The sequence below is a fragment of the Mustela erminea genome, chromosome 6 (assembly GCF_009829155.1).
Source record: "Mustela erminea isolate mMusErm1 chromosome 6, mMusErm1.Pri, whole genome shotgun sequence".
Lineage (NCBI taxonomy): Eukaryota > Metazoa > Chordata > Mammalia > Carnivora > Mustelidae > Mustela > Mustela erminea.
Genome location: NC_045619.1, coordinates 109,194,240 through 109,220,598, shown reverse-complemented (window position 1 = coordinate 109,220,598; position 26,359 = coordinate 109,194,240). Strand labels below are relative to the sequence as shown.

Sequence of the window (26,359 nt, the reverse complement as noted above, 5' to 3'; positions counted from 1 at the left end):
TACCATATGACCCTACAATTACACTACTGGGTATTTACCCCAAAGACACAGATGTAGTCAAAAGAAGGGCCATCTGTACCCCAGTGATCACAGCAGCAATGGCCAGTCACCAAACTGTGGAAAAAACCAAGATGCCCTTCAACAGATGAGTGGATAAAGAAGATATGGTCCATATATACAAAGGAATATTACACCTCCATCAGAAAGGATGAATACCCAACTTTTGTATCAACATGGACGGGACTGGAAGAGATTATGCTGAGTGAAATAAGTCAAGCAGAGAAAGTCAATTATCATATGGTTTCACTTACTTGTGAGCACAGAAAATAACATGGAGGACATTAGGAGAAGGAAAGGAAAAGTGAACTGGGAGAAATGGAGGGGGGAGACGAACCATGAGAGTACTGTGGACGCTGAGAAACAAACTGAGGGTTTGGGATGGGCGGGGGGGGGGGAATGGGTGATCTGGCTGGTGGGTATTAAAGAAGGGCACATATTGCATGGAGCACTGGGTGTGGGGTGTAAACAATGAATCTTGGAACACAGAAAAAATAAAATAAAATTTTTTAAAAATTGGAAGGGGAGGTGAACCATGAGAGACTATGGACTCTGAAAAACAATCTGAGGAGTTTGAAGCGGCGGGGGGTGGGAGGCTGGGGGAACCAGGTGGTGGGTATTAGAGAGGGCACGGATTGCATGGAGCCCTGCGTGTGGTACAAAAACAAGGAATACTGTTATGCTGAAAATAAAAATTTTTAAAAAGTAAAAAAAAAAAATTTTTTTAAGTGACAAAATCATAAAACACCTAAGAACAACAACAACAAAAAAGAAATAAAATGGAGGAGTATAGGAGGGGAGGGAGGGGAAAATATAACAAGATTAAGTCAGAAAGGGAGATAAACCATAAAAGAGTCTTAACTAGAGGAAACACCTGAGGGTTGTTGGAAGAGAAGGGGTGGAAATGTCCAATATAATGAGCATTGGATGTTATACACAACTGATGAGTCTGCTTTTGAAACTAATAATATACTATATGTTAATTAATTGAATGTAAATAAAATTAAAAAAAATAAAGAAATAGTGGCTGAGACTTCCCAAATCTAGGGAGAGATTTAGACATCAAAGTTCATGAAGCTCTTAGGTGCCCAGACACATTCAACTCAAACAGATATTCTCCAAGACACATCAATAGCAAAACTTTTAAAAATCAGTGACAAGCAACTAATGAATCATTGAATATACATCAAAAATTAATGATGTACTTACTATATGTTGGCTAATTGAACTTAATAAAAAAAATCAATGACAAGGATTAAAATCATTATGAGAAAGGGACCTTATCACTTATAAGGGAAGCTCCCATAAGGCTATCATTGGAATTTTTAGCACAAACCTTACATGTCAAGAGACAATGGAATGACATATTCAAAGTGATAAAAGGAAAACACTGCCAGTCAAGAAAACTTAACTTTAGAAATGAGAGAGAGATAAAGACCTTCCCAAACAAATGCTGAGGGAGTTCATCACTACACTTGCTTTACAAGAAATTGCTAAAGGGAGCTCAGTTTAACCCAAAGAAAGGACCCTAACTGTAAAAAGGAAAATGACTGAATCAGTCATTTTGAAACTTCTTACAAAGAAAAGCGTAGGTCCAGAACTGGCTTAATTCTACCAAACACCTAAAGAACCTATCCCTTCACAAATGCTTCCAAAACAAAGAAGAGGAGGTAACAGCAGCTGACTCATTCATTGAGGCACTCCCCCTCCTTCCCCTTCCTAACTTCTTCCCCTTCCCTCTCTTTCAGAGCTGAGAAGGCTATCTTACTTGGAACATTGTACTTCTGGAGACAGTAGGCAAGCTCCATAGGTTGCACTGCTTTCTGCCGGCTGTCCTGCATCTTCTCCAGTAGTAAAAGCAACTGGAAGGGGACACTTCTCCTCTGTTCTTCTGTTCCCCTTGGTACTGTTATCCTGCCAAATAAGAACATCCATGAACCTCCTTATCCCCACAGTTCCCAGTGCTAGATGCATACTGCAATCACTTGGGGGAACTTCCAAAACTCTCTATGCCCAGGCCACTTGGGAGACTAATAAAATCAGAATTTTTTTTAGTTAGAATTTCTGATGGTGGGGCCCAGTTATCAGAATTTTTGTTTCCCAGATGATTTAAATGTATACAAGGTTAAGAAGCACCAAATTAGCTAACTGGCTATGGAGAGTATCTTTTCAAGGCGGGGATAAGACAACTCTTGCCTTACCCCTCTCCCCACTCTGCCCAATAATCGCACTTAAATGAAGGGCAGATGAAGAGAGTCCTGGGTCCACATCAAGGTGGCAATACAGCAAAATGTCCAGGCTGAAGTACTCCAAAGTGAAAAGGCAAATACCAATTTAGGTCCTGGGCAATAAAAGGACATGAAGGAATGTCAGGGTTTTTTTTTTTAAATAACCTATTTAATTATAGGTATCTCTCATTGCCCAAGCCAATAGAAGGAGGAGCACAACTAGTCCCGGGAACACAACTATCAAGTAGACCTGAAGACAGAACAAACTCTACAACTAAAGGGAAAGAAGAGGCCACATCAAAGAATGTAAGAAAATGCAGAGATATTGGTTTAGGGGAGAAAAAGACTGCAGGTGCTGCAGAGGGAAGGGAGTCATGGTCATGGAGAAAGGGGAGAAAAAAGGAGTACACAGGAGAACACACAAGGAGAACATTTCCCCAAAGCCATTGGTTTAGAAATGATAGTGGGTAAAATTTCATGAGTTCTTGCAATCAGCATCTGGAACCACAGCCAGACATCAGAGGACCAGAGCCAAGATCAGAGGGCTTGACTGGGATAGAGCCTAGAGGTCACTGTGCTGTTCAATGGAGAGAAGGCAGGAAACAACCTGAGGGGCAGACAGCATGGAACAGGATTTAAAGCATGCCTGGGGGTACACAGTGGGGAGATTATTTGCTCCTCTCAGAGCACATCCCTGAGAGGAGCATGTACAGGGACATCATTCAGGAATAAAAGAGTCAGGTGGCACCATTTCCCTCCCCCACCCTTCAGCATGAACACAGAGCCACCTGTGGGAAGCAGGTGTACCAACACTGGCTGCCTAACTTACCTACACCAAGACCCATACTTCTGAGCTCCAGTAAAACAACCCTTCTCAGTCATGTTTCCCTAAGTCCCAGAGTGGTGAGCCCCTCCCCCAGAAGACCAGCACAAACCCCTGTGCATAGCACACTTCCCAACCAGAAAGTCCTGCAGGACCTCAGTTGTGGAGGAGGTGTTGACAGGTCTTATTTCACAAGCAAACCAGGGCACACCTAGTTAAAACTCACCACCTAGTTAAAATTCAGGCCAGAGATAAAACACTGATCACAGCAGGCAAGGAGAGCTTCTTTAAATGACTGACCTAAAGGATAGGGCAACCAAAACAACAACAGAGCACATACAGCATACACAGGAGACACTCCCTGAAGCAGCAGGCCCTGGACATTATAGGACCTCTCTTTATTAGGTCATTACTTTCAGGAAGAGGAGACACAACTGACTTTTCTAACACAGAGAAGAAGGCAGAGACTTAGACACAACAGGAAGACACAGGAATTTATCCCAAATGAAAGAATAAGGTAAGGCCATAGCTAGAGATCTGAATGAAACAGATACAAGTAACATGCCTAAGGGAAAATTTAAAGCAATGATCATAAGGATACTCACTGGGCTTGAGAAAAGAATGAAAGACATCAGTGAGACCCTTATCACAGAGATAAAAGAGTTAAAGAAAAAAACAAAGATGAAGAGTGCAATAAATGAAATTAGAAACCTGCCTGACGCAATGAACAGCAGACTGGAAGAACCAGAGGAATGAATTAATGACTTAGAAAACAAAGTAATGGAAAGCAATGAAGCTGAACAGAAGAAAAAAAAAGAATTATGTAACATGAGCATAGATTTACAGAACTCAGGAACTGAGTTATTAAGTGTAATAACATTTGTTTTATAGGAGTCCCAGAAGAAGAGGGAGAACAGGGAACAGAAAATTTATTTAAGAATAAAATTGCTGAAAGAGTTTCTAGGACAAACAAAAGCTAAAAGAATATGTGAACATTAAACCAGCCCTACAAGAATTATCAAAGGGTATCCCTTCAGTGAACAGAGAGCCCAAAAGTAACAAAAACCGGAAAGGGAACAGAGACAATCTACACGAACAGCAACTATACAGGTAATACAATGGCACTCACTTCATATCTTCATATCTTTCAATAATTACTCTGAATATAAATGGACTAAATGTTCCAATCAAAATACAGGGTATCAGGAAGGATAAAAACACAAGACCCATCAATAAGCTGCTTACAAGACACTCACTTTAGGCCCCAAAACACCTCTAGATTGAAAGTGAAGGAGTGGAGAAAAATCTATCATGCTGATGGACACCCAAACAAAGCTGGAGTAGCCATCCTTGTATCAGACAAACTATTTTAAACCAAAGACTGTAATAAGAGATGAAGAAAGACAGTATATCATAATAAAATATCAACCTCAATGGAGAAAACCTGAGAGCTTTTCCCTAAGGTCATGAACAGGACAGAGACAGAACACTCTCACCACTGCTGTTCAACATAGTACCAGAAGTCCTAGCCTCAGCAATCAGGCAACAAAAAGAAATAAAAGGCATCCAAATAGGAAAAAAAAGTCAAACAGTCACACCTCACAGCTGACATGACACTCTATGTGGAAAACCCAAAAGACTCCACCAAAACACTGTAAAATACAGGAACTCAAAATACAGGAACTCAGCAAAGTGGCAAGATATAAAAATCAATGCATAAAAATCAGTTGCATTTCTATACACTAACAAGGAGGCAGAAGAAAGAGGAATGAAGGAACCAATCACCTTTACAATTGCACCAATAACCATAAGGTCTCAAGGAATAAGCCTATCCAAAGAGGTGTGCATATGTGTGTGATATAATGGAATATTACTTTGCCATAAAAAAGAATGAATTCTTGCCAATTGCAACAACACAGATAGAGGAAGCAACAATATGCTAAATGAAAATAAGTCAGTCAGAGAAAGACAAATACCATATGATTGCTCTAATTTATGGAATTTTTAAAAAATGAGCATGGGGTAAAAGAAAGAGAGGTCAACTAAGAACCAGACTCTTAACTACAGAGAACAAAATGCTGGTTACTAGAACGGAGGTGGGAAGGGGGATGGGTGCAATATATGACGCGGATTAAGGAAGGCACTTGTGGTGGGCACCAAGTGATGTAGGGAAGTGTTGAATCACTATAATGAACCCCTCAAACTAATATTACATGGTGTGTTAACTAATTGGCATTTAAATTAAAAACTTAGGGGCACCTGTGTGGCTCAGTGGGTTAAAGCCTCTGCCTTCAGCTCACTCAGGTCATGATCCCGGGGTCCTGGGATCAAGCCCTGCATTGGGCTCTCTGATCAGCAGGGAGCCTTCTTCCTCCTCTCTCTCTGCCTGCCTCTCTGCCTATTTGTGATCTCTGTCTGTCAAATAAATAAATAAATAACATTTTTCTAATTGATTAATTAATTAAAAACTTTTAAAAATCTAGCAGCAAGAAAAAAACTTACTAAAAATAATTTAATCAAGTAATAATAAACATTTTTTAAAAAGAATGTGTGATGAAGTATGTACATGTATGAATATATATACACACATATATACACTGTGTGTGTGTGTGTGTGTGTGTGTGTGTGTGTGTGTGTGTGTGTGTGTTCTGTTTGAGAGAAATCAATGGAGAGATGCAGGGGCCTACTTGTTGATTTATTCCTTCACTGATATTTCTGATATTGAACTAGTCCCAACACTGGGACTGTTTTAACCAAATCAGTGGCTGTCAGTCCTGGCTGTAGTTTCAAATCACCTGGGGAGTCTTTAAAAGCACCAGTGCCCATATGTGGAATTTAAGAAACAAAACAGGGGCATCACGTTGCCTGATTTCAAGCTTTATTACAAAGCTGTGATCACCAAGACAGCATGGTACTGGCACAAAAACAGATACACAGGCCAGTGGAATAGAGTAGAGAGTCTAGATATGGACCCGCAACTCTATGATCAAATAACCTTTGACAATAAATGGTGCTGGGAAAATTGGACAGCTATGTATAGAAGAATGAAAATCGACCATTCTCTTACACCTTGCACAGTAATGAACTTGAAATGGATAAAAGACCTCAACATGAGGCAGGATTCTATCAAAATCCTACAGGAGAACATAGGCAGTAACCTCTTTGACATCGGACACAGCAACTTCTTTCAAGACACGTCTCCAAAGGCAAAAGAAACAAAAGCGAAAATGAACTTTTGGGACTTAAACAAGATAAAAATCTTTTGCACAGCAAAGGAAACAGTCAACAAAACAAAGAGGCAACCAATGGAATGGGAGAAGATACTCACAAATGGCACTACAGACAAAGGGCTGATATCCAAGATCTATAAAGAAATTCTCAAACTCAACACCCTAAAAACAGATAAACATATCAAAAATGGGCAGAAGACATGAACAGACACTTCTCTAAAGAATATATACAAATGGCTAACAGACACATGAAAAAATGTTCATCATCATTAGCCATCAGGGAGACTCAAATCAAAACCACATTGAGATACCACCTTAGACCAGTTAGAATGGCCAAAATTAACAAGACAAGAAACAAGCGTTGGCAAAGATGTGGAGAAAGGGGAACCCTCTTACAGTATTGGTGGAATGCAAGTTGGTGTAGCCACTGTGGAAAATAGTGTGGAGATTTTTTAAGAAAGTGAAAATAGAACTACCATATGACCCTGCAATTGCACTACCGGGTATTTACCCAAAGATACAGATGCAGTGAAAAGAAGGGCCATATTTACCCCAATGTTCATAGCAGCAATGGCCACAATCACCAAACTGTAGAAAGAACCAAGATGCCCTTCAACAGATGAATGGATGAGATGTGATTCATATATACAATGGAATATTACACCTCCATCAGAAAAAATGAACATTCAACTTTTGTATCAACATGGGTGGGACTGGAGGAGATTATGCTGAGTGAAATAAATCAGGCAGAGAAACCAATTATCATATGGTTTCACTTACTTGTGGAACATAAGGAATAACACGGACAACATTAGGAGAAGAATAGGAAGAGTGAATTGGGGGAAATCGCAGGGGGAGATGAACCAGAAGAGACTGTGGACCCTGAGAAACAAACTGAGGGTTTTGGAAGGGAGGTGGGTGGCGGGATGGGTGAGTCTTGTGGTGGGTTTTAAGGAGGGCAGATATTTCATGGAGCACTGGGTGTGGTCCATAAACAATGAATCTTGGAACACTGAAAAAATAAAATGTAAAAAACTATAATAATGGCTAAAAGACACATGAAAAAATGTTCATCATCACTAGCCATCAGGGAGATTCAAATCAAAACTACACTGAGATACCGCCTTACACCAGTTAGAATGACCAAAATTAACAAGACAGTAAACAACATGTGTTGGAGAGGATGTGGACAAAGGGGAACCCTCTTACACTATTGGTGGGAATGCAAGTTGGTGCAGCCACTTTGGAAACCAGCGTGGAGATTCCTTAAGAAATTAAAAATAGAGCTTCCCTATGACCCTGCAATTGCACTACAGGGTATTTACCCCAAAGACACAGACGTAGTGAAAAGAAGGGCCATCTGTACCCCAATGTTCATAGCAGCAATGGCCATAGTCACCAAACTGTGGAAAGAACCAAGATGCCTGTCAACAGACAAATGTATAAAGATGTGGTGCATTTATACTATGGAGTATTATGCCTCCATCAGAAAGGATGAATACCCAACTTTTGTGTCAACATGGACAGGACTGGAAGAGATTATGCTGAGTGAAATAAGTCAAGCAGAGAAAGTCAATTATCATATGGTTTCACTTATTTGTGCAGCATAAGGAATAACACGGAGGACATGGGAAGATGGAGAGAAGGGAGTTGGGGGAAATTGGAGGGGGAGATGAACCATGAGAGACCTGTGGACTCTGAGGAACTAACTGAGGGTTTTGGAGGGGAGGAGGGTGGGAGATAGCATGAGCCTGGTGGTGAGTATTGTTGAGGGCACATATTGCATGGAGCACTGGGTGTAGTGCACAAACAATGAATTCTGGAACACTGAAAAGAAATTTAAAAAATAATAAGTAATTTAAATTAAAAAACAATAATAATAAAAAATAAAAATAAATTTAAAAAATAAAAGAAACAAAACAGGTGAACATAGGGGGGAGGAAAGGAAAAATAAAATAAGAAAAAATAGGAGAGGGAGAAAAACCATAAGAGACTCTTAACTGTAGGAAACAAACAGGCTTGTTGGAGGGGAGGTGGGTGGGGGGATTGGATAATTGGGTGATGGGCATTAAAGGGGGCACTTGATGAAGTGAGCACTAGGTATTATATGCAACTGATGAACCACGAAATTCTACCTCTGAAACTAGTAATAAACTACATGTTAATTAAATGAATTTTAAATTTAAAAACAAGACAACAAATTAATTAATTAAAGTAAAAAATAGAAGTACTAATACCTGAACCCCATCCTAGACCAACTGAAACCAAATATCTGGTGGTGGAAATAGGTATTCATATTTCTTTTTAAACTTCTTAGGTGGTTACAGAGTGTAGTCTAGATTGTTTAGAACAAGATCTTTTCTCTGGCAACCATTCAAAGAAGATTTTTTAAAGTATAAGTCACTGTGAGAAATTGAACATATGAAAATGTAGAATAATATACATGTTGTCTTACCTCTTCAATATCTTGGTGAAGCCCACATTCATAATTAATACCTGAATCAGGGAGTTAAGACAGCATGTCTGGCCAATGTTGTGTAAACCAACCAGGCCTATACAGGGAAGAGAAAAAAAAGATACTGAGGACAAGGGAAAGCTAAGGGACTTAACAAAAATCAGATGGTTTTCTAAGATCTACTAAGGTCATGAAATCCTGCAAAATACTCTCAGAGGTACAAAGACTTCACAAAAGAGCTTGCAAACAAACTGGAGAGGAGAGATAAAAGCATGCGATTCTGAGTCTTGGAAGCTTGACTACCTTATGTTCTCCTAAAAACAGACCTGGAGAGCTTGTTTGGAGGTTCTAGAAGGGGAGCACAGTGACTTGTGTACCCATGACAGAAGAACAGCCCTCCTGTATCAGGGAAAGCTGTCCTCTTTGGACTGAGCATGCAGCTTCAGGAGGGATGCATGTGGAGTGGTGAGGGAGGAAGGGGATACCTGCTTTGACAGTCAGATCAGCCAAATCAACCCTGGAAATCAATGAGGTGACAGATCTCACAGCCAGATCACTCTCACATCCAACAGTAAAACTTTTAATAATTCATTAGGAAAAGAGAGTTGTCACAAGAAACACTATTATAATTGACTTTCTCTGTTCGACTTATTTCATGCAGCATAATCTTCTCCAGTCCCGTCCATGTTGATAGAAAAGTTGGGCATTCATCCTTTTTGAAGCCTGAGTAATATTCTTATTAGGCATCTTAGCTCTTTCCACAGTTTGGTGATTGTGGACATTGCTACTATAAACATTAGTGTACATATGGCCCTTCTTTTCACTTCATCTGTATCTTTGGAGTAAATACCCGTAGTGCAATTGCAGGGTCATAAGGTAGCTCTATTTTTAATTTTTGAGGAATCTCCACACTGTTTTCCACAGTGGCTACACCAACTTGCATTCCCACCAGCAGTGTGGGACATAAGGAATTACATAGACGACATTAGGAAAAGAAAAGGAAAAGTAAATTGGGGGAAATCGGAGGGGGAGACAAACCATGAGAGACTGGGGACTCTGAGAAACAAACAGTATTTTAGAGGGGAGGAGGTAGGGGGATGGGTGAGCCCGGTGGTGGGTATTAAGGAGTTCACATATTGCATGGAGCACTGGGTGTGGTTCATAAACAATGAACCTTGGAACACTGAAAAAATAAAATAAAATTTAAAAAAAGAAACAGTATTATGCAATGTTAAATGAGTAGTACAAGCAATCGTTGTAAGAGCAAAGACAAAGAAAGAAACATTACAAAAAGCATAACTGGGAGCATTTGAGTTCTTCCCATTCAAGCTGTTCCCTACAGAGTTGAGTCAGAATGGGCATCTATGGAGCTCATAGATAAAATTAATTTCCTAGCTAGTCTATTTCAGACTCCAGTGGAAAAGCTGAAAGAAATCAGGGGGGGGAAAGCTCTGGGGGAAATTCACTAATCTAAGTTCACTTCCAGAGGCCAGATGCCAAAAGGAACTTATGAAGATGTGAGAAAACCAAAAGACAGCATTTCTTTGATGTACTAGGAACCAACCTCTCTTTTCCCAGCTCAACTTGGACACAGCTGACAGCACAAGGTGAGTAATTTAAGAGGGAGGGAATACCAATAATCTCAGAGTTCCTGAGTAGTTTTGAGTGTGTGATTAAGATGAAAAAAATCCAGGGACAGCAAGTAATCACAGATTTTGGCTCCTGAATCAGCAGAAAGAAGCACCTTGCCTCTAGATATCCTAGCACACAGATGTAACAGTAAAGGCAAGAACTAATGCTGGCTGCTGTTATATGCCAAACTATAACTCAAAGCACTTTCTGCAGATTATCTCACTTACCCCTCCCAACAACCCTATGTGCTCAGTACTATGATATTCCCATTTTACAGATGCAGAAATGGAGGCATAAGAAATCAGGAGTCTTGGGAAGCCTGGGTGGCTCAGTTGGTTAAGCAGTGGCCTTCAGCTCGGGTCTTGATCCCAGGATCCTGGGATCAAGTCCCACATCGGGCTCCTTGCTTGGCAGGGAGCCTGCTTCTCCCTCTGCTTCTGCCTGCCTCTCTGTCTGCCTGTGCTCGCTTGCTCTCTCTCCCTCTGTCTCTGACAAATAAATAAATAAAATCTTTTAAAAAAGAAAAAGAAAAGAAAAGAAATCAGGAGTCTTTAACCACAAAGATCTACTACTTCAGAGTATAGTGGGTGAGCAAAGCATTTCTATGCAATCGAAAAGAGAAAAATGTGAGGAATCTAATGACCATGGGGCGAGTCCCAGGCACTGAGGCGCTCCTTTAACTGCTCCTTCTTCCTCTTCATGTTGTTCTCTTCCTTCTTCTCAATGGGTTCTGCTGAGAAATGCTGAGTCTCAGCCAGGATGCACTGGCAAATTTCCTCAGACACTCCAGCACCTGACTCATTAGCGATCACTCCAAAATCCCCAGGCCACTGGCTGCCCAGCCTGTCTTCAGGACTGCACACTTCCGGGAAGAGCTCACATAAGTCAGCATTGGTGGGAGTTCTGTGAAAACACACCAGAAGTAGGTAAGGATAAGGGAAGAGGGAAAGCATATTCACGTGATCAGTTCTAATTCCAAAGAGACAAGTCAGATGTGGATGGAATTCTAGTGTATTATGCTAAGTGAAATAAGTCAGAGAAGGACAAATACTGTATGATCTCACTCATATATGGAATTTAAGAAAGAAAGTAGATGAACATATGGGAAGGGAGAAAAGAGAACAAGGAGAGAGGAAAACAAGCTATAAGTGACTCTTAAGGGAAGAGAACAAACTGAGGGTTGATGGAGGGAGATTTGGGGGAGATGGGCTAGATGGGTGATGGGTGTTAAAGAAGGCACTTATTTGCAATGACATGGATGGAACTAGAGAGTATTATGATAACTAAAATAAGTCAGAGAAAGACAAATACCATATGTTTTCACTTATATGTAAAATTTAAGAAACAAAACAGATGAACAAAAGGGAAGGAAAAATAAAATAAGATAGAAACAGAGAGAGGGGGGTGCCTGGGTGGCTCAGTCGGTTGGGCATCTGCCTTCAGCTCAGGTCATGATCCCAAAGTCCTGAGATCAGACCCCACATCTGGCTTCCTACTCAGCAAGGAGCCTGCTTCTTCCTCTCCCACTGCAGCTCCCCCTGATTTTTCTCTCTCTGCCAAATAACTAAATAAAATCTTAAATTAAAAAAAAAAAACAGAGAGAGGCAAACCTTAAGAGAATCTTAGCTATAGGAAACAAACAGGGTTGATGGGGGGGTGGATGGGATGATGGGGTAACTGGGTGATGGACATTAAGAAGGGCACTTGATGTAATGAGCACTGGGTGTTATACACAACTGATGAATCACCACATTCTACCCCGAACTAATAATACACTATATATTAACTAAATGGAATTTAAATTAAAATTTTAGAAAGAGAGGGAAGGAGGGAGAGAGGAAAAAGGGCTGACTTGTGATGAGCACTGGGTTATATGTAAGTAAAAAAAATCACTGAATTCTACTCCAAAAACCACTGTCTGGTTTTTTTGAAACAGAGTGAGAGAGAGACCACAAGAGTGGGGTGAGGGGTAGAGGGAGAAGCAGGCCCCCCACGAGGAGGGAGCCTGATGCAGGGCTCAATCCCAGGACTCTGGGATCATGACCTGAGCTGAAGGCAGACACTTAACCAACTGAGTCACTGAGATGACCCTACTGCACTCTATGTTAACTAACAAAATTTAAAAAACAAACAAAAAAACCCAGACAAGTCTTAGAAAGAAATGTTTGACTTATAAAGCTCTAGGGCTAGAAATGACAACTAGGCTAGACTCTCCTTACCTTTGTCTCACATGTTTCCAATTTCTTCTTCAGAAAAGACTACCATATAACTCTTTCCCATAGGTTCTCTACTCTGGCAAATAGCACAACATGCACCAAGGGGGTCCAGATCAGAAACCTGGGTGTCTCCTTTCTCCTCACTCCCTGGCCCAAACAATCATTGAGGACTGTCAACTCCACCATCTAAAGGCTGCTCACAAGCACTCTCCTTGTTATCCGTACCCTTGACTTCCTGGGAAGCCTGTCCTGACTTCCTCACATGAAGCCTACATGTTGTCTGTGTGTCCATATACCTTGTACTCAGAGCTAATCAGATAATTGGTTCACTATATTCTATTGTGGGGAATAGCTATCTCTCCACTTGTACTGGACAGTGATGCACCACTCACACTCTTCCTGCAGGACCAACATGATTTCTTAGGCTGAGGGGAACACAGCTTGACAGCTCCCCACTCAGTCCCTGTCCAATAATCTACCCTTGAAAAGAAGTTTATCCCTATACAATGAGTGGACAATAGCAGGTATAAAATCTTACCACCTTGCCTCAAGATGAAATAGCTTTGAAGGGTCAGCCAGCCCCAGAGTTCCCCTTAAGAGCAGCTGAGGCCTCTGCTGCAACTATTTGGCAGCCCTTCCCTCTGTCTTTCCCTGCTTTGCTCACATCTCCCAGATGTTGTTCCCAAGGGTACTCCCCAGTAATCTCCTGCATACCCATCTCAGAGCTTCAGCATCTGACCTGAGACCCTAAACTGTGAGCATCTGGGAGGCAGGAAGTATGTATCTTCAACTGTTTCCTTTACACTTAGCACAGAGTTTTGTGGGCATTCAGTAAATAACCACTGAATGAATGAATGAACACAAGAAAGAATAAGGACTTGTATGGAACAAAGAAATGTTTTCAAATACTAAAAAGGCTATCATGTGGAAGTGATATAATTAGACTTACTTAGATTTCTTGTCTTTGGGGCATGAGGATGGAGGAGGTCAAACTACCTAAAATGTGAAAACTACTAAGAAATAGATTTAATTTCAAAATAAAGAAAGTCAACTCCAGCAGCAGTAATTTGTCAGTAAGCAGAAGCTGGGCTAGCCCTTGAAAGAGAGAGTGCAGACAGGAATTGAAGGGTGGGTGGAGTGTGAGATCTCTTGTTTGCCTCCCAAACCTGAAGCCTGTGATTCTTTCTAGTTATTCATTTTAATTCAAGTGGAAGCATTCAAATATGTCCCACTGAATTATGTATTCTGGAGAATTACCATGGCAGCTGGAAAGAGAAATCACTGGTGTTCTTAGAGAAAACAGTTCCTTTGTACATACACAAATGCCCACCAAGGAAAGAAATATATGTATTTTTTAAGATTTTCATTATAATTTTTAAGGTTGTTTTTCTCAAATAATGCTAACTTATGAAGGATATTTGTAAAATGTAGAAATACAAAATGAAGAAAACATTAATCACTCATTGTCCCAGGACCTCAGGATAACCACTACTTGGTATATAACAATTTTTTCCTATAAATAAACAAATAAACAAACAAACATTTATTTATGTGAGAGAGAGAGAGAGAGAGAGAGAGAGTGTGTGTGTGTGTGTGTGTGTGTGTGTGTGTGTGTGTTTGAGAGAGAGAGAGCGGGAGAGGAATAGGAGAGAAAGAGGGAATCCCCAAGCAAGCTCCACAGTTAGTGCCAAGTTCCATTCAGCGCTCAGTCTCACCATCCTGAGATCATGACCTGAGCCAAAATCAAGAACCAAATACAAAATCAAGAACCAACTGAGCCACCCAGGTGTCCTCTTTCCTAAATATTTTTGACATGGCTTATATTTTACTGTTTTTCTCATTTCACATTGTAACATAACTTTTCCCAAGCTCTTTATAAATACCTTTTGATGACTAATGTAGCAATAAAACATTGTGGAATATTCTGGTTATTTTTCAATTTTTTACAATTATAGCAAATACACTATAGTGAACATTTTTAGGCATAAAACTTTTCTCTACCTATTTGATGTCCCTCATGCAAACTAAAGTCTATGGACACATCAAAACTTAGCTATAAATGAGGTCATATTAACCACATAAAGCAAATCCCCCTACTTTTTTACTTTCTCCTGACAACACAGATTTCAGCCACCTGTAAATGCTCCCAAGCATATTTAAGACTCTCAGGAGGAGACTCTTACGTGTTTTCGAACAGGTGACAATTATTGTACACTGCCACTACCACTCCAGAGAATCCATGGAGTACCGCAAGGCAATGCAAGGTAAAACAATTAATGAATTAAGGTTCCCTCCTCTTTCCAAGTAGGGGCTTGATGTGGAAATGGGATACATGTCCAGCTCCTCCAACTGCCTTGTGCCCTTTGATTTCACTGAACTCTTTCCGAAAGGGCTTATACTTCCGCCTACAGCTGCTCTCTGTCCAGGGTTCCGTGCCCAGGTCCGTACCCAGGTCTAAGCTGGGAAATAAAAAATATATTGTCTTCTCTATGTCTCCCTTCTCTCCACTCAGAGGCACTTATGAAAGGTTTCCTCAGTTGTTTCCCTGACTCCATGCCAGTAACTCTGCAGCCCTCCAATTTATTTGACCATTAGAAACAACCAGCTGTTAAAGAAAGAAAGAAAGTAAGAAAGAAAAAAGAAAAGAAAGGAAAAGAAAAGAAAAGAAAGGAAAAGAAAAGAAAAGAAACAACCAGATATTAAATCAAACTTTAAAATAGATTCTTAGAAATGTAATTACAATGGGGTAATGGGGTGATGGGCATTAAGGAGGTCACAGGATGTGATGAGCACTGGGTGTTAATACACAACTGATGGATTATTGAAGGCTACATCTGAAACTAATGATGTAGTTTATAAGACAAACAAATAGAAGAATGGGTACATAAGCTGTAATAAATTTATACAAATGAAATAATATTCATCAGTTGCATTTGAAGGAACTATAGCACATGTCATAGTATGGGGACTCTAAGAAACATAATGTTGAGTCAAAATATATTCAAACTCAGGGAAAATAGAATATTATGTTGCTTAGGCATCAGTATATATGTGTGTAATAAAACTTTTTAAATAAATAGTGAAACCACAAGGATCAAGTAATGACTGACCTCTGGTGCCGAGGCAGAAGGATGAAACAGGTGAAGACTGTGTTATTGTGTTATTGCTAGCAACAGTCTAGTTTGGGGATGAAGAGGTTTCCTAAGGGCTTTGTTATTAATTAATTAAGTAATTAATTGGGACTTGGGGTCAAGGCTAATGGTCTGAGGAAGACGTGGTCTAACATATGCCAGAAAGAATCATTCACTCTGCAGAGATCTCGTGCCACAGCTTAAGCAGTTAAGGCAGAACTAACACGAAATCTGAATTTATGACAAGTCACTTTGTCTATTTTCCCCAACAACACTCAGTTTTAATTAACTATGATGAGGAGTCCTTAAAGAGAGATGCACTGGGGTGCCTGGGTGGCTCAGTTGGTTAAATGTCCGCCTTCAGCTCAGGTTATGATACCAGGGTCCTGGGATCAAGTCCCACATTGGGCTCCTTGCTCAGTAGAAAACCTGCTTCTCCTTCTGCCCATTCTGCCTGCCACTGTGCCTACTTGTGCTCTGTCAAATAAATAAATAAAATCTTTTAAAAAGGGCACATAATGGATGGATCTCTGGGTGTGGTGCATAAGCAATGAATCTTGGAACACTGAAAAAAAGAAGATAAAATTTTTTAAATGATTTATAGGAATTTAAAAATAAGTAAATAAATTCTTAAAGATTATTTTCTTCAGTATTATGAATGCTGGTATACCAATTTTATAAAGCATAGAAGTGATACATTCTTAACTTTATTAGTTGAAATTATTTTTTAATTTAATAAATAGCTGTAAGGGACACCTGGGTGGCTCAGTTGGTTGGGCGGCTGCCTTCAGCTCAGGTCATGATCCCAGAGTCCCAGGATTGAGTCCCACATCGAGCTCCTTGCTCAGCAGGGAGCCTGCTTCTCTCTCTGTCTCTGCCTGCCACTCTGTCTGCCTGTGCTCGCTCGCTCTCTCTCTCTGACAAATAAATAAAATCTTTAAAATTAAAAAAAAATAATAATAATAATAATAATAAAATAAATAGCTGTAAGCCCCCAAAAGATAACTTATACACTGGGCGCCTGGGTGGCTCAGTGGGTTGAAGCCTCTGCCTTCAGCTCAGGTCATGATCTCAGCATCCTGGGATCGAGTCCTGCATCGGGCTGTCTGCTCAGCAGGGAGCCTGCTTCCCCCTCCCTCTGCCTGCCTTTCTGCCTACTTGTAATCTCTGTCTATCAAATAAATTAAATAAATAAAAAATTTAAAAATTGTTTTAAAGGGACTCCTGGGTGGCTCAGTGGGTTAAGCCGCTGCCTTCGGCTCAGGTCATGATCCCAGCGTCCTGGGATCGAGTCCCACATCGGGCTCCTTGCTTGGCAGGGAGCCTGCTTCTCCCTCTGCCTCTGTCTGCCATTCTGTCCGCCTGTGCTCGCTCTCTCTCCCTCTCTCTCTGACAAATAAATAAATATATTTAAAAAAATTGTTTTAAAAAGATACCTCATCCACTATTTAGCAAATTTATTCTCTTTATGTATTAATTTTCAATTTCTTTTTTTAAGATTTTAAAATAATAGTTTTATACATAAAAGTATGGCCCAAACTATCCATTATTGCAACATTTAACTTATGCACTAAAAATTATGCTCTTATATTTCAACATAAAAGTATATGAGATTTTCTACCCTCAATCATGTGTGTAGTATTTGCCACTGCCTATACTCAGATATTAACAGCTAATCCATGTGACCTCCCTTTTGTCACACTGATTACACATCGTTGTAACCAATGCAATCACCTGATCATGCACAAGTCCAAGGACTCCAGAAATGCTACTTAAGTGGTGTTTTGTTAATTGAACTTTCAAGCACTGGGGCCAGAATTGAAGCCAAGGAGTAGATGTTGGCTGAATAATGACACTGAAGCCACACTTTCAGGCTTTTCTACTTCATCTGAAAAATTTAAGTCTTCATATAAGTTAGAATTCCTCTGGATACAGTGCCACTTTCATTGAATGTCCTGGCCATAGGCGCGAGTGAATGATATTTCCATGTTTTAGGTTTTTCATATTATGTCTTTTATTTTATGCTGTTTAATATGTGTTCATTTTTATTTACTTGGTACATTGCTTGGTAGTTTTTTTTCAGCTCATTTTTACCTGGATATTCTTTACGTATTCCACAGGGGGGACAGTGCCTACATACCCAAACTTGGTCTGGCTATTTAATTTTTTCCATTAGAAGACACTACAATATGAGATTTGTGACAACACATCTCCACGTATATATATATATATATTTAATTGATTGATTTGACAGAGGGGGAGGGAGAGAGCACGCACACACAAGCAGGCAGAGCTGTGGGAAAAGGGAGAGGGAGAAGCAGGCTCCAAGTTGAGCAAAGAGACTGACGTGGGACTCGATCCCAGGACCCTGGTATCATGACCTGAGCCAAAGGCAGATGCTTAACTGACTAAGCCACCCAGGCACCCCCATTTTTTTTATTTTTGATACACCTTTCCATTTCATATCAGAATCAGCTACATCTTTCCAATGGTACTGTTGCACTTTAATACTTATTATTAAGAACTGTATTTAAATTTTAGTTATTTATTCCCAATGCCACGGTCTTTCAAGAAAAAGATCCTATCTATAAATTCTTCACATCTTGTGAAGATGAATTAAAAGCAGAATGTCAACTTTATAACCTAAAATTATCATGAGGTGAAAAATCCCAAATATATATACTAAAAAGTCAATAATAAATCATCCCTCAATCCAAGTATGATAAAGAATATTTTAAAATCTGAAAAAAGAAGAAAAGTTTAAAGACTAATGGGATACCCATGACAGAGTTTGTTCTCACTAGTCAAACTTCAAAAATCATATACTACACAAACTGAATCAAGCACACAGCACTTTTAGTGTTTAGTCTACTTATGAAAGCTAAAAACTGTTACCCAAATGATTGCTTTAGATTGTCACTCAATTTGATAGTTGGAAATGAAACTTTTAAGAATTGTCCAAACTTTGAATCTTAGAGACAACATTGTTCTGGAAAATATTCTGCTAAAAATAATTTTCCTGAATTATATTCTGTTGGCCACAAAAGGCACAAAAAATTGATATTTTAAATGTGCATTTCTATATCATGTACATCAGGTATCTATTTGAACAGGCAGAAACAACCAGAGTCTTTAAAATTCAAGAGCATGGTGGATATTGAATTCAGCCAGGATTCTCTCCTTGAAAATCTGATTGAAGAAATATTTATGGACTGAAAAACCAGTTTTTAAAATGTCAATAACATCAACAGTGGAACAAACAGATGGAAGCTCTGAGTTGTTTAGAAATCATGAACATACAGTCATGGCCCGCTTCATGAGTGTACAAACTGCGTAGTTCCAGAGACCTCGCTCAGGAGATCCCAGGCTTGGTTTAATGCTTGCCTTGTTATAGACTTGAAATTCTTAATTTTTAACAAGGAGCTCCACATTTTTACTTTACCATAGGACTGGAAAGTTATGTAGCCTGTCCTGCATATAGTGATTTGCTCATATTGTTCAGTATATATTCATAAAGTAATTATAGCACAGAAAAATGAAACAAATTCTGGCCAAAGGAGAAAGTCAGCAGTTCTTCATCAGTCAAACACACACTACTTGATATGAAAGAGATTTTGGAATTGTCCTGTTGGGGACTCACATGAGATGTTCAAGCACTATGGAATGATGGACATTATGTGCTTAGAAGGCTACTCTAACCACACCAAAAAAGCCTAATGCTATAGTTTACAGAACTTAATGCCTTCAGTTTTGTTCACTGAAACCTACTGGAATAATCAAACTAAAAGTCCTCTTGAGAATCCAAATATTTCTCATTGATATCTGCTGCAAGATATTCCCATCCTTCTATTCCAATGAAGATAATGAAATTGGTGTGCATTTAAGTAAAGATGGGGGTCAGATGGCAGAACGGTAACCAAATAAAACTCAGCCTTTTAGTGTTCAGTCAAAACGTGCCAAAATGTAGGCAGATGCCATCATGAATATAAAAACACAGTCTAATGTAAAAGTTTTTCTGAATGTATAGTAATTTTCAATATGTTTTCTCAATTAGTGGATACTAAAATAACAATTATTGGGACGCCTGGGTGGCTCAGTGGGTTAAGCCGCTGCCTTCGGCTCAGGTCATGATCTCAGAGTCCTGGGATCGAGTCCCGCATCGGGCTCTCTTCTCAGCAGGGAGCCTGCTTCCCTCTCTCTCTCTCTGCCTGCCTCTCCACCTACTTGTGATCTCTCTCTGTCAAATAAATAAATAAAATCTTAAAAAAATAAAATAACAATTATTATTTTGAGAGTGGTAGGTCTTGATTTTTTGTTTTGTTAAAATATTGGGAACACCTGGTCTTATATCTTGCTACTTGAAAAGCAGGTCTCTACAGGAGTCCATTAAAAACCTAGAGGAGAACACAGGCAGCAACCTCTTTGACCTCATCCACAACAAATTCTCACTAGACACATCTCCAAAAGCAAGGGAAACAAAGGCAAAAATGAACTCTTGGGACTTCATCAAGATAAAAAGCTTTTACACAGTGAAGGAAACAACAAAACTAAAAGGCAACCTACAGAATCGGAGAAGATGTTTGCAAATAGCAAATTGGATAAACGGTTAGTATCCAAAATCTATAAAGAACTTATTGAACTCAACACCCAAAAAACAAATAATTCTGTCAAGTAATGGCCAGAAGACACGAACAATCATTTCTCCAAAGAAGACATACAAATGGCCAACAGACATATGAAACAATGCTCCACATCACTCAGCATCAGGGAAATACAAATCAAAACCTCAAAGAGATACCACCTCACATTTGTCAGAATGGCTAAAATGAACAAGTCAGGAAATGACAGATATTGGTGAGAATGCAGAGAAAGAGGAGCCTCCTCACACTTTGGTGGGAATGCAAGCTGGTATAGTCACTCCAGAAAATAATGTGGAGGTTCCTTAAAAAGAGCACGGGGTGTGGTGCAAAAATAATGAATACTGTTATGCTGGAAATAAAAAAAAAAAAAGAAAAAAGAAATAAATAAATAAATAAAAACAAAAACAAAAAAAATAGAGCTACCCTCGCTACGACCCAGCAATTACACTGCTAGGTATTTATACAAAGGATATAAACATAGTGATTCAAAAGGGCACATACACCCTAATATTTATAGCAGCAATGTCCATAATAGCCAAACAATGGAAGGAGCCCAGATGTCCATCAACAGATGAATGGATAAAAAAGTGGTGTATATATACAATGGAATACTACTCGCCCATCAAAAAATGAATACTTACACTTACATCGACATGGTTGGAATTAGAGGGTATTACACCAAGCAAAATAAATCAGAGAAAGAGAAACACCATATAATTTCCCGAATATGTGGAATTTAAGAAACAGAACAGATGAACACAGGGGAAGGGAAGGAAAAATAAAATAAGATAAAAACAGAGAGGAAGGCAAACCATAAGAGACTGTTAACTCCAGGACACAAACTGAGGGTTGCTGGAGAGGGGGTAAGATGAGGTGATTGGGTGATAAGCATTAAGGAGGGCACTTGATGTAATGAGCACCAGGTATTATATGCAACTGATAAATCACTATATCCTACCCCAAAACTAATAATATATTATATGTTAACTAAATGGAATTTAAATTAAAAATAAAAAAAAATAAAAGCAGGTCTCCAGACCAGCAGCATCAGCATTACCTGGAAGTCTATTTAAAAAACAGAATATTGGGCTGCACAGCAGACCTACTAAATTGAATCTGCATGTTGACAAGATTCCTGGCTCTCTATATATGCAATAAAGTTTGAGAAGATGTTTTAGACAACAGGTACTAAAGACTCTTAGGATGTCAAGGGTTGACCAGTGACATGCAGGTTTCTTTTCCTTTTTTTTTTTTTAAGTTATACTAGTCACCATAGAGTACACTATTAGTTTTTTTCTTTATTATTATTTTTTATTATGTTATGTTAGTTACCATATAGTACATGGTTAGTTTTTGTGTAGTGTTCCATGATTCATTGTTTACATGTAATACCCAGTGCTCCATGCAATACATGTCCTCCTTAATACCCATCACTGGACCAAGGCAAGAAACAACAAATGTTGGAGGGGATGTGGAGTAAGGGGAATCTTCTTACACTGTTGGTGGGAATGTAAGTTGGTACAGATACTTTGGAAAACAGGGTGGAGGTTCCTCAAAAAATTAAAAAGAGACATCATGAATTGTTGATGTAATATTCCATGATTCATTGTTTGCATATAATACCCAGTGCTCCATGAAACATACAGATTTCAACACAAGACAAAAATCTTTAGTTTCATGAAGAATCTTCTGTATTAGTTTCCTTAAAAGTGCATGATTTCCTGGTTGTTTCATTTGCATTTAAGGAAGTCATTAATGAAAACCTCATGTTTGAAGTGGCAGGGGGGGCGGTGGGAGGTTGGGGTACCAAGTGGTGGGTATTATAGAGGGCACAGATTGCATAGAGCACTGGGTGTGGTTCAAAAATAATGAATACTGTTATGCTGAAAATAAATAAATTATAAATAAATAAATAAATAGTCTTGTAATAAATTAAATAAATAAATAAAAACAATCTCATAATCTGAGGAGCCTCAGCCTGAAGGGTTAAAACTAAGAGAGAAATGATGGCAGTTAGCAATTCCATGAGCAAGAAATAGGATTCTAAGACCACACAAAGAGAAATCTGATGAAACAGTATAGAAAAGGACCGGCCTATGTTTTCCAGAGACATTGTTCTGTACTTTGTCAAGACCTCAAAACTGGGATGTTTGGGTGGCACAGTCCATTGAGCATCTGCCTTCAGCTCCGGTCATGATCTCAGGGTCCTGGTATTGAGTCCCACATGGGGGGGGGGGTCCTCCTCAGTGGGGGGCCAGCTCCTCCCTCTGCCTGCAGCTCCCCCTTCTTGTACTCTCATGCTATCTCGCTCTCTCTGTCTGGCAAATAAATAAGTAAGTCTTAAAAAAAAAATCTCAAAACTCTTTATGTCAGCCAAATATAGCAGTAAACCCCAGTGGAGAGTATCATTTGGGCAGGCTGGAAAGCCAGATTCCAAGAGGAAAATCTTCAGAGCTGATCAGAGGGGAAATAAGTAGGTGTGGCTACAAAAGGAAGGAAAATGAAACCTAGAGATCTAAGAAGGATGAAGAAAGGCGGAGCTGGCAGAGAATACGCTGTTGAGCTAAGTTGGTGGTGATTAGCACATACCAGAGAAAAAAGGATGGTTTTATTCCAACGAAGCTGAATTTTCAAACTCAAGCCCTGACTCAAAAAATTGACTCCAACAGAGGATTTTTAGGGCAGTGAAATTATTCCATATGATACTATAATGGTAGATACACATCATTATACCTTTGTTAAAACTCATACAATGCACAACACCAAGAGTGAACCCTATTGTAAAGCATGAACTTTTGATGATAATCATGTGTCACTGTTGGCTCATCAGTTGCAGCAAATGTACCACTTTGGTGTCAGATGATGATAATGGTTAAGATGAGGGTCAGGTGAGGGATAAGATATATGGGAACTCTGTACATCCCACCCAAATTTGCTGTGGACCTAAAACTGCTCTGGAAAATAGTCTATTATTTATTAAATGCTTATTGGTTCCAAAGAACTAAACTAATCTGGTCCCCAACCTTCCCCAAATTTTTACTCTTAAAATAAGTAGAAGACGTGAATGATAGAAGCAGGTCTAAGTCCACCATCATTGTAGCCACAGAATCAATCAGGGACTTCCAAGAAACAGCAAAAAATGCGATGCAGGAAACCTGGCTGGTCTGTGTCTTTAACTGGGCTTTTCACCCACAACTAGACTCTCTCTCCATAAGGAAAACCGACTGTCTCGAAATGCCCTAAGAGGAACAAAATTAACATGCCTAGAACATGCTACCTCATAGTGGTTTGTATCTACATACAAATACAACCCATCATGGCAATAACAAATTTAGACCTCATCCTTAATCATTTGTTGTATGTTTCTTAAGTAATGGTAATATGCTGTGTCCATGAATTAGAACCATACCAGAGGAAACCCCAGATAAGAGGGAATGAATCTTGGGACCACTCTCTCTAAAAGAATCAGCCCACGTGGAAGGCATTAGAGCTTACCCTCTTTGAGGCTGTGTACATGTTAAGTGTTTCCCCTTTGCAAGCCCATCTTTGCGTAAAAGTGCCAAAAGCACATGTTGTGATGAGCACTGGGTGTTATACGCAATGGAAGAATCCTTGAACACTACATCAAAAGCTAATGATGTACCATATGTAATAAAAAATTAAAAAGTTTAAAAGTTTAAAAAATAAAAGTGCCAAAAGCAAAGCACATTTTTAATAGTGAAAAAGGAAAAACAAAACAGAGTGTTGGGTTTTTTTTAGTTCTTGATAGTGCTCCATAAATCAAAATAGCACTATATACATACATTACTCTCCTACCCATTTTGTTCCTATAAACTAGGATATCTAGATAGCCTAGATAGCTAGATTTAAACACCCTCCCCTGACCTCCCTCTGCCACTACATAACACTATAAAAGAAAGTTTCCAAATGTTTTAAAGCATTTGCCTTGTTTAAAGGGCACCGGGGTAACTCAGTTGTTTAAGTGTTTGACTCTTAATTTTGGCTCAGGTTGTGACTTCAGGGTCCTGAGATTGAGCCCAGGACCCTGAAGTCACAACCTGAGCCAAAATTAAGAGGATGGGGCTCTGTGCTGAGCACAGAGCCTGCTTAAGATTTTCTCTCTCTCTCTCTCTTTTTTCTCTTCCAGGGCCCCTCTCCCTCCTCAAAAAATAAAAATAATAAAACAAAATATAAATAATTTGCCTGTTTTCTGGAACAATTTCAAAGAATAACTACCTCAAAGCTATAAATAATGCAACTAAAGCCACTGTTTTAATTTCCAAAATTAAGGATGGGGCTCTGTGCTGAGCATAGAGCCTGCTTAAGATTTTCTCTCTCTCTCTCTCTCTTTTTTCTCTTCCAGAGCCCCTCTCCCTCCTCAAAAAATAAAAATAATAAAACAAAATATAAATAATTTGCCAGTTTTCTGGAACAATTTCAAAGAATAACTACCTCAAAGCTATAAATAATGCAACTAAAGCCACTGTTTTAATTTCCAAACACTTTGAACCCAGATTTTCAAAAGTCATAGAATGGAGTTTTATGTTTAAACATCTAAATTCAGCTTTCTTCCAGGAAAAAAAGGCGAGGAGGTTGGAGGGAGATTAAGACTAAAATACTCCTTATTTGCACAATTTGACAAAATCTTCCAAATTTCTCAGTATAGATGCCCACTGACCCAGCAATTCCACTTCTAGGAATTTTTCACAAATATATTTGTATATTCACATGAATTTGTACATAAATGTGTACTGCTGCATCATCTATACCAGTAAAAACTAGAAACAGCATAAATGCCTATTAATTGTTTAAATAAATGATGCACGCACCATATTATGCACCAATTTTTTAAAATGAGGTTGACCTAGCTATACATCTTGCTGTGAAAAGAGATCCATCTGTGGGAAAAGGCAAATTACAAAACAATATTAATAACTTGTATGGATGAAAATTTCTGTTAAAGTACACCGAAAAATGATACAAAGTTGTGGAGTAAGAGAAATTTCTGTTTCTACTTTACTCACCTGTCTGCATTTTTTCCAATTTTTTTACAAGGTTACACCACTTTTGGAATTTCTTTTTAAATTAAACACAAAACGCAAGCAGTCCAAATAAATATATCAGCGTGTAAAAAAAAAATTCATTGACCCAATATATGTATGTAATAAATATAGACCATTATTATAATTTGCAAAAATCCAAATAAATCCCTTGATTGCCCTGGTGGCATCTGAGTAAAGCCCCGTTGGATGTCGTCCCTGGAAAGAAAGCTTTGAAAATGAACACCAAACTTGCCTGGACTTCCAGGGAAGCGTCAAACCTCCACCGCGAAGATGGATGCTCGGGAAACAGAAAAAGCTTCTGTAGCCTTGCTGGCAGCCGGGTTGGCGGAGAATGCACATGCACAGCAGAGCTGGGCCGGCTCGTCCAGTCATCTAGCCTAGAGTTTAGATGGCGGGACGCCCCTCCAAGGTTCGCTCAGGCCCCGCCCACCAGCGGCCGCCCAGCTTTCGTTTCCCATTGAATGGAAAGTGAAACTCAGCGGGAGTCAGCTGTGCCCAGCGCCTCCGCATGGGGAGCAAGAGCGATGCACTGCCCACACCCGGCCGCTGGGAGACCCAGTGGTCACTGGGGTTTCGCTTTTCAACAGGTATGCTGTGCTTCCGGGGCTTGCCCTTTGCCCGCTAGGCCAAGCATACATGGGCCTTTTTATCCGGCATTTTATGGTCATTGAGAGGGCATTTAATGTGAGGAGCACTAGGTATTACAGAAACTGATCAATTATTCAACACGACCTATGAAACTAATGATGTATTTGCTGTAAAAATAGCTTTTCTCGAAAAAATTAGCTGGCTAATTGAAAAAATTAGCCAACTAACTAAACTAAAAATTAGTTGGCTAATTGAATTTAAGTTTTAAAAAAAGGATGTGTCTTACAGTCTTTTGG

General features: G+C 39.3%; 1 protein-coding gene across 7 annotated transcripts in view; it reads right to left on the bottom strand.

The window, feature by feature from the left end:
- The window catches only part of USP18 (ubiquitin specific peptidase 18), a 61,110-nt gene extending 35,200 nt beyond the window's left edge, over nucleotides 1-25,910 (bottom strand). For 5 of the 7 annotated variants that reach the window (XM_032349282.1, XM_032349283.1, XM_032349284.1 and 2 more), the window contains exons 1-4: nucleotides 25,708-25,909; nucleotides 11,069-11,328; nucleotides 8,794-8,890; nucleotides 1,826-1,971 (exon numbers count right to left, since the gene is read on the bottom strand). In XM_032349282.1, coding sequence (XP_032205173.1) covers nucleotides 1,826-1,971; nucleotides 8,794-8,890; nucleotides 11,069-11,328; nucleotides 25,708-25,847 — 643 coding nt within the window. In that variant the 5' untranslated portion in view covers nucleotides 25,848-25,909. Of the gene's footprint in view, nucleotides 1-1,825; nucleotides 1,972-8,793; nucleotides 8,891-11,068; nucleotides 11,329-25,707 lie in introns of all 7 variants that reach the window. The other 2 variants (XM_032349286.1, XM_032349288.1) reach the window with 2 other exon arrangements.
- Between the last annotated feature and the right edge of the window lie 449 nt (nucleotides 25,911-26,359).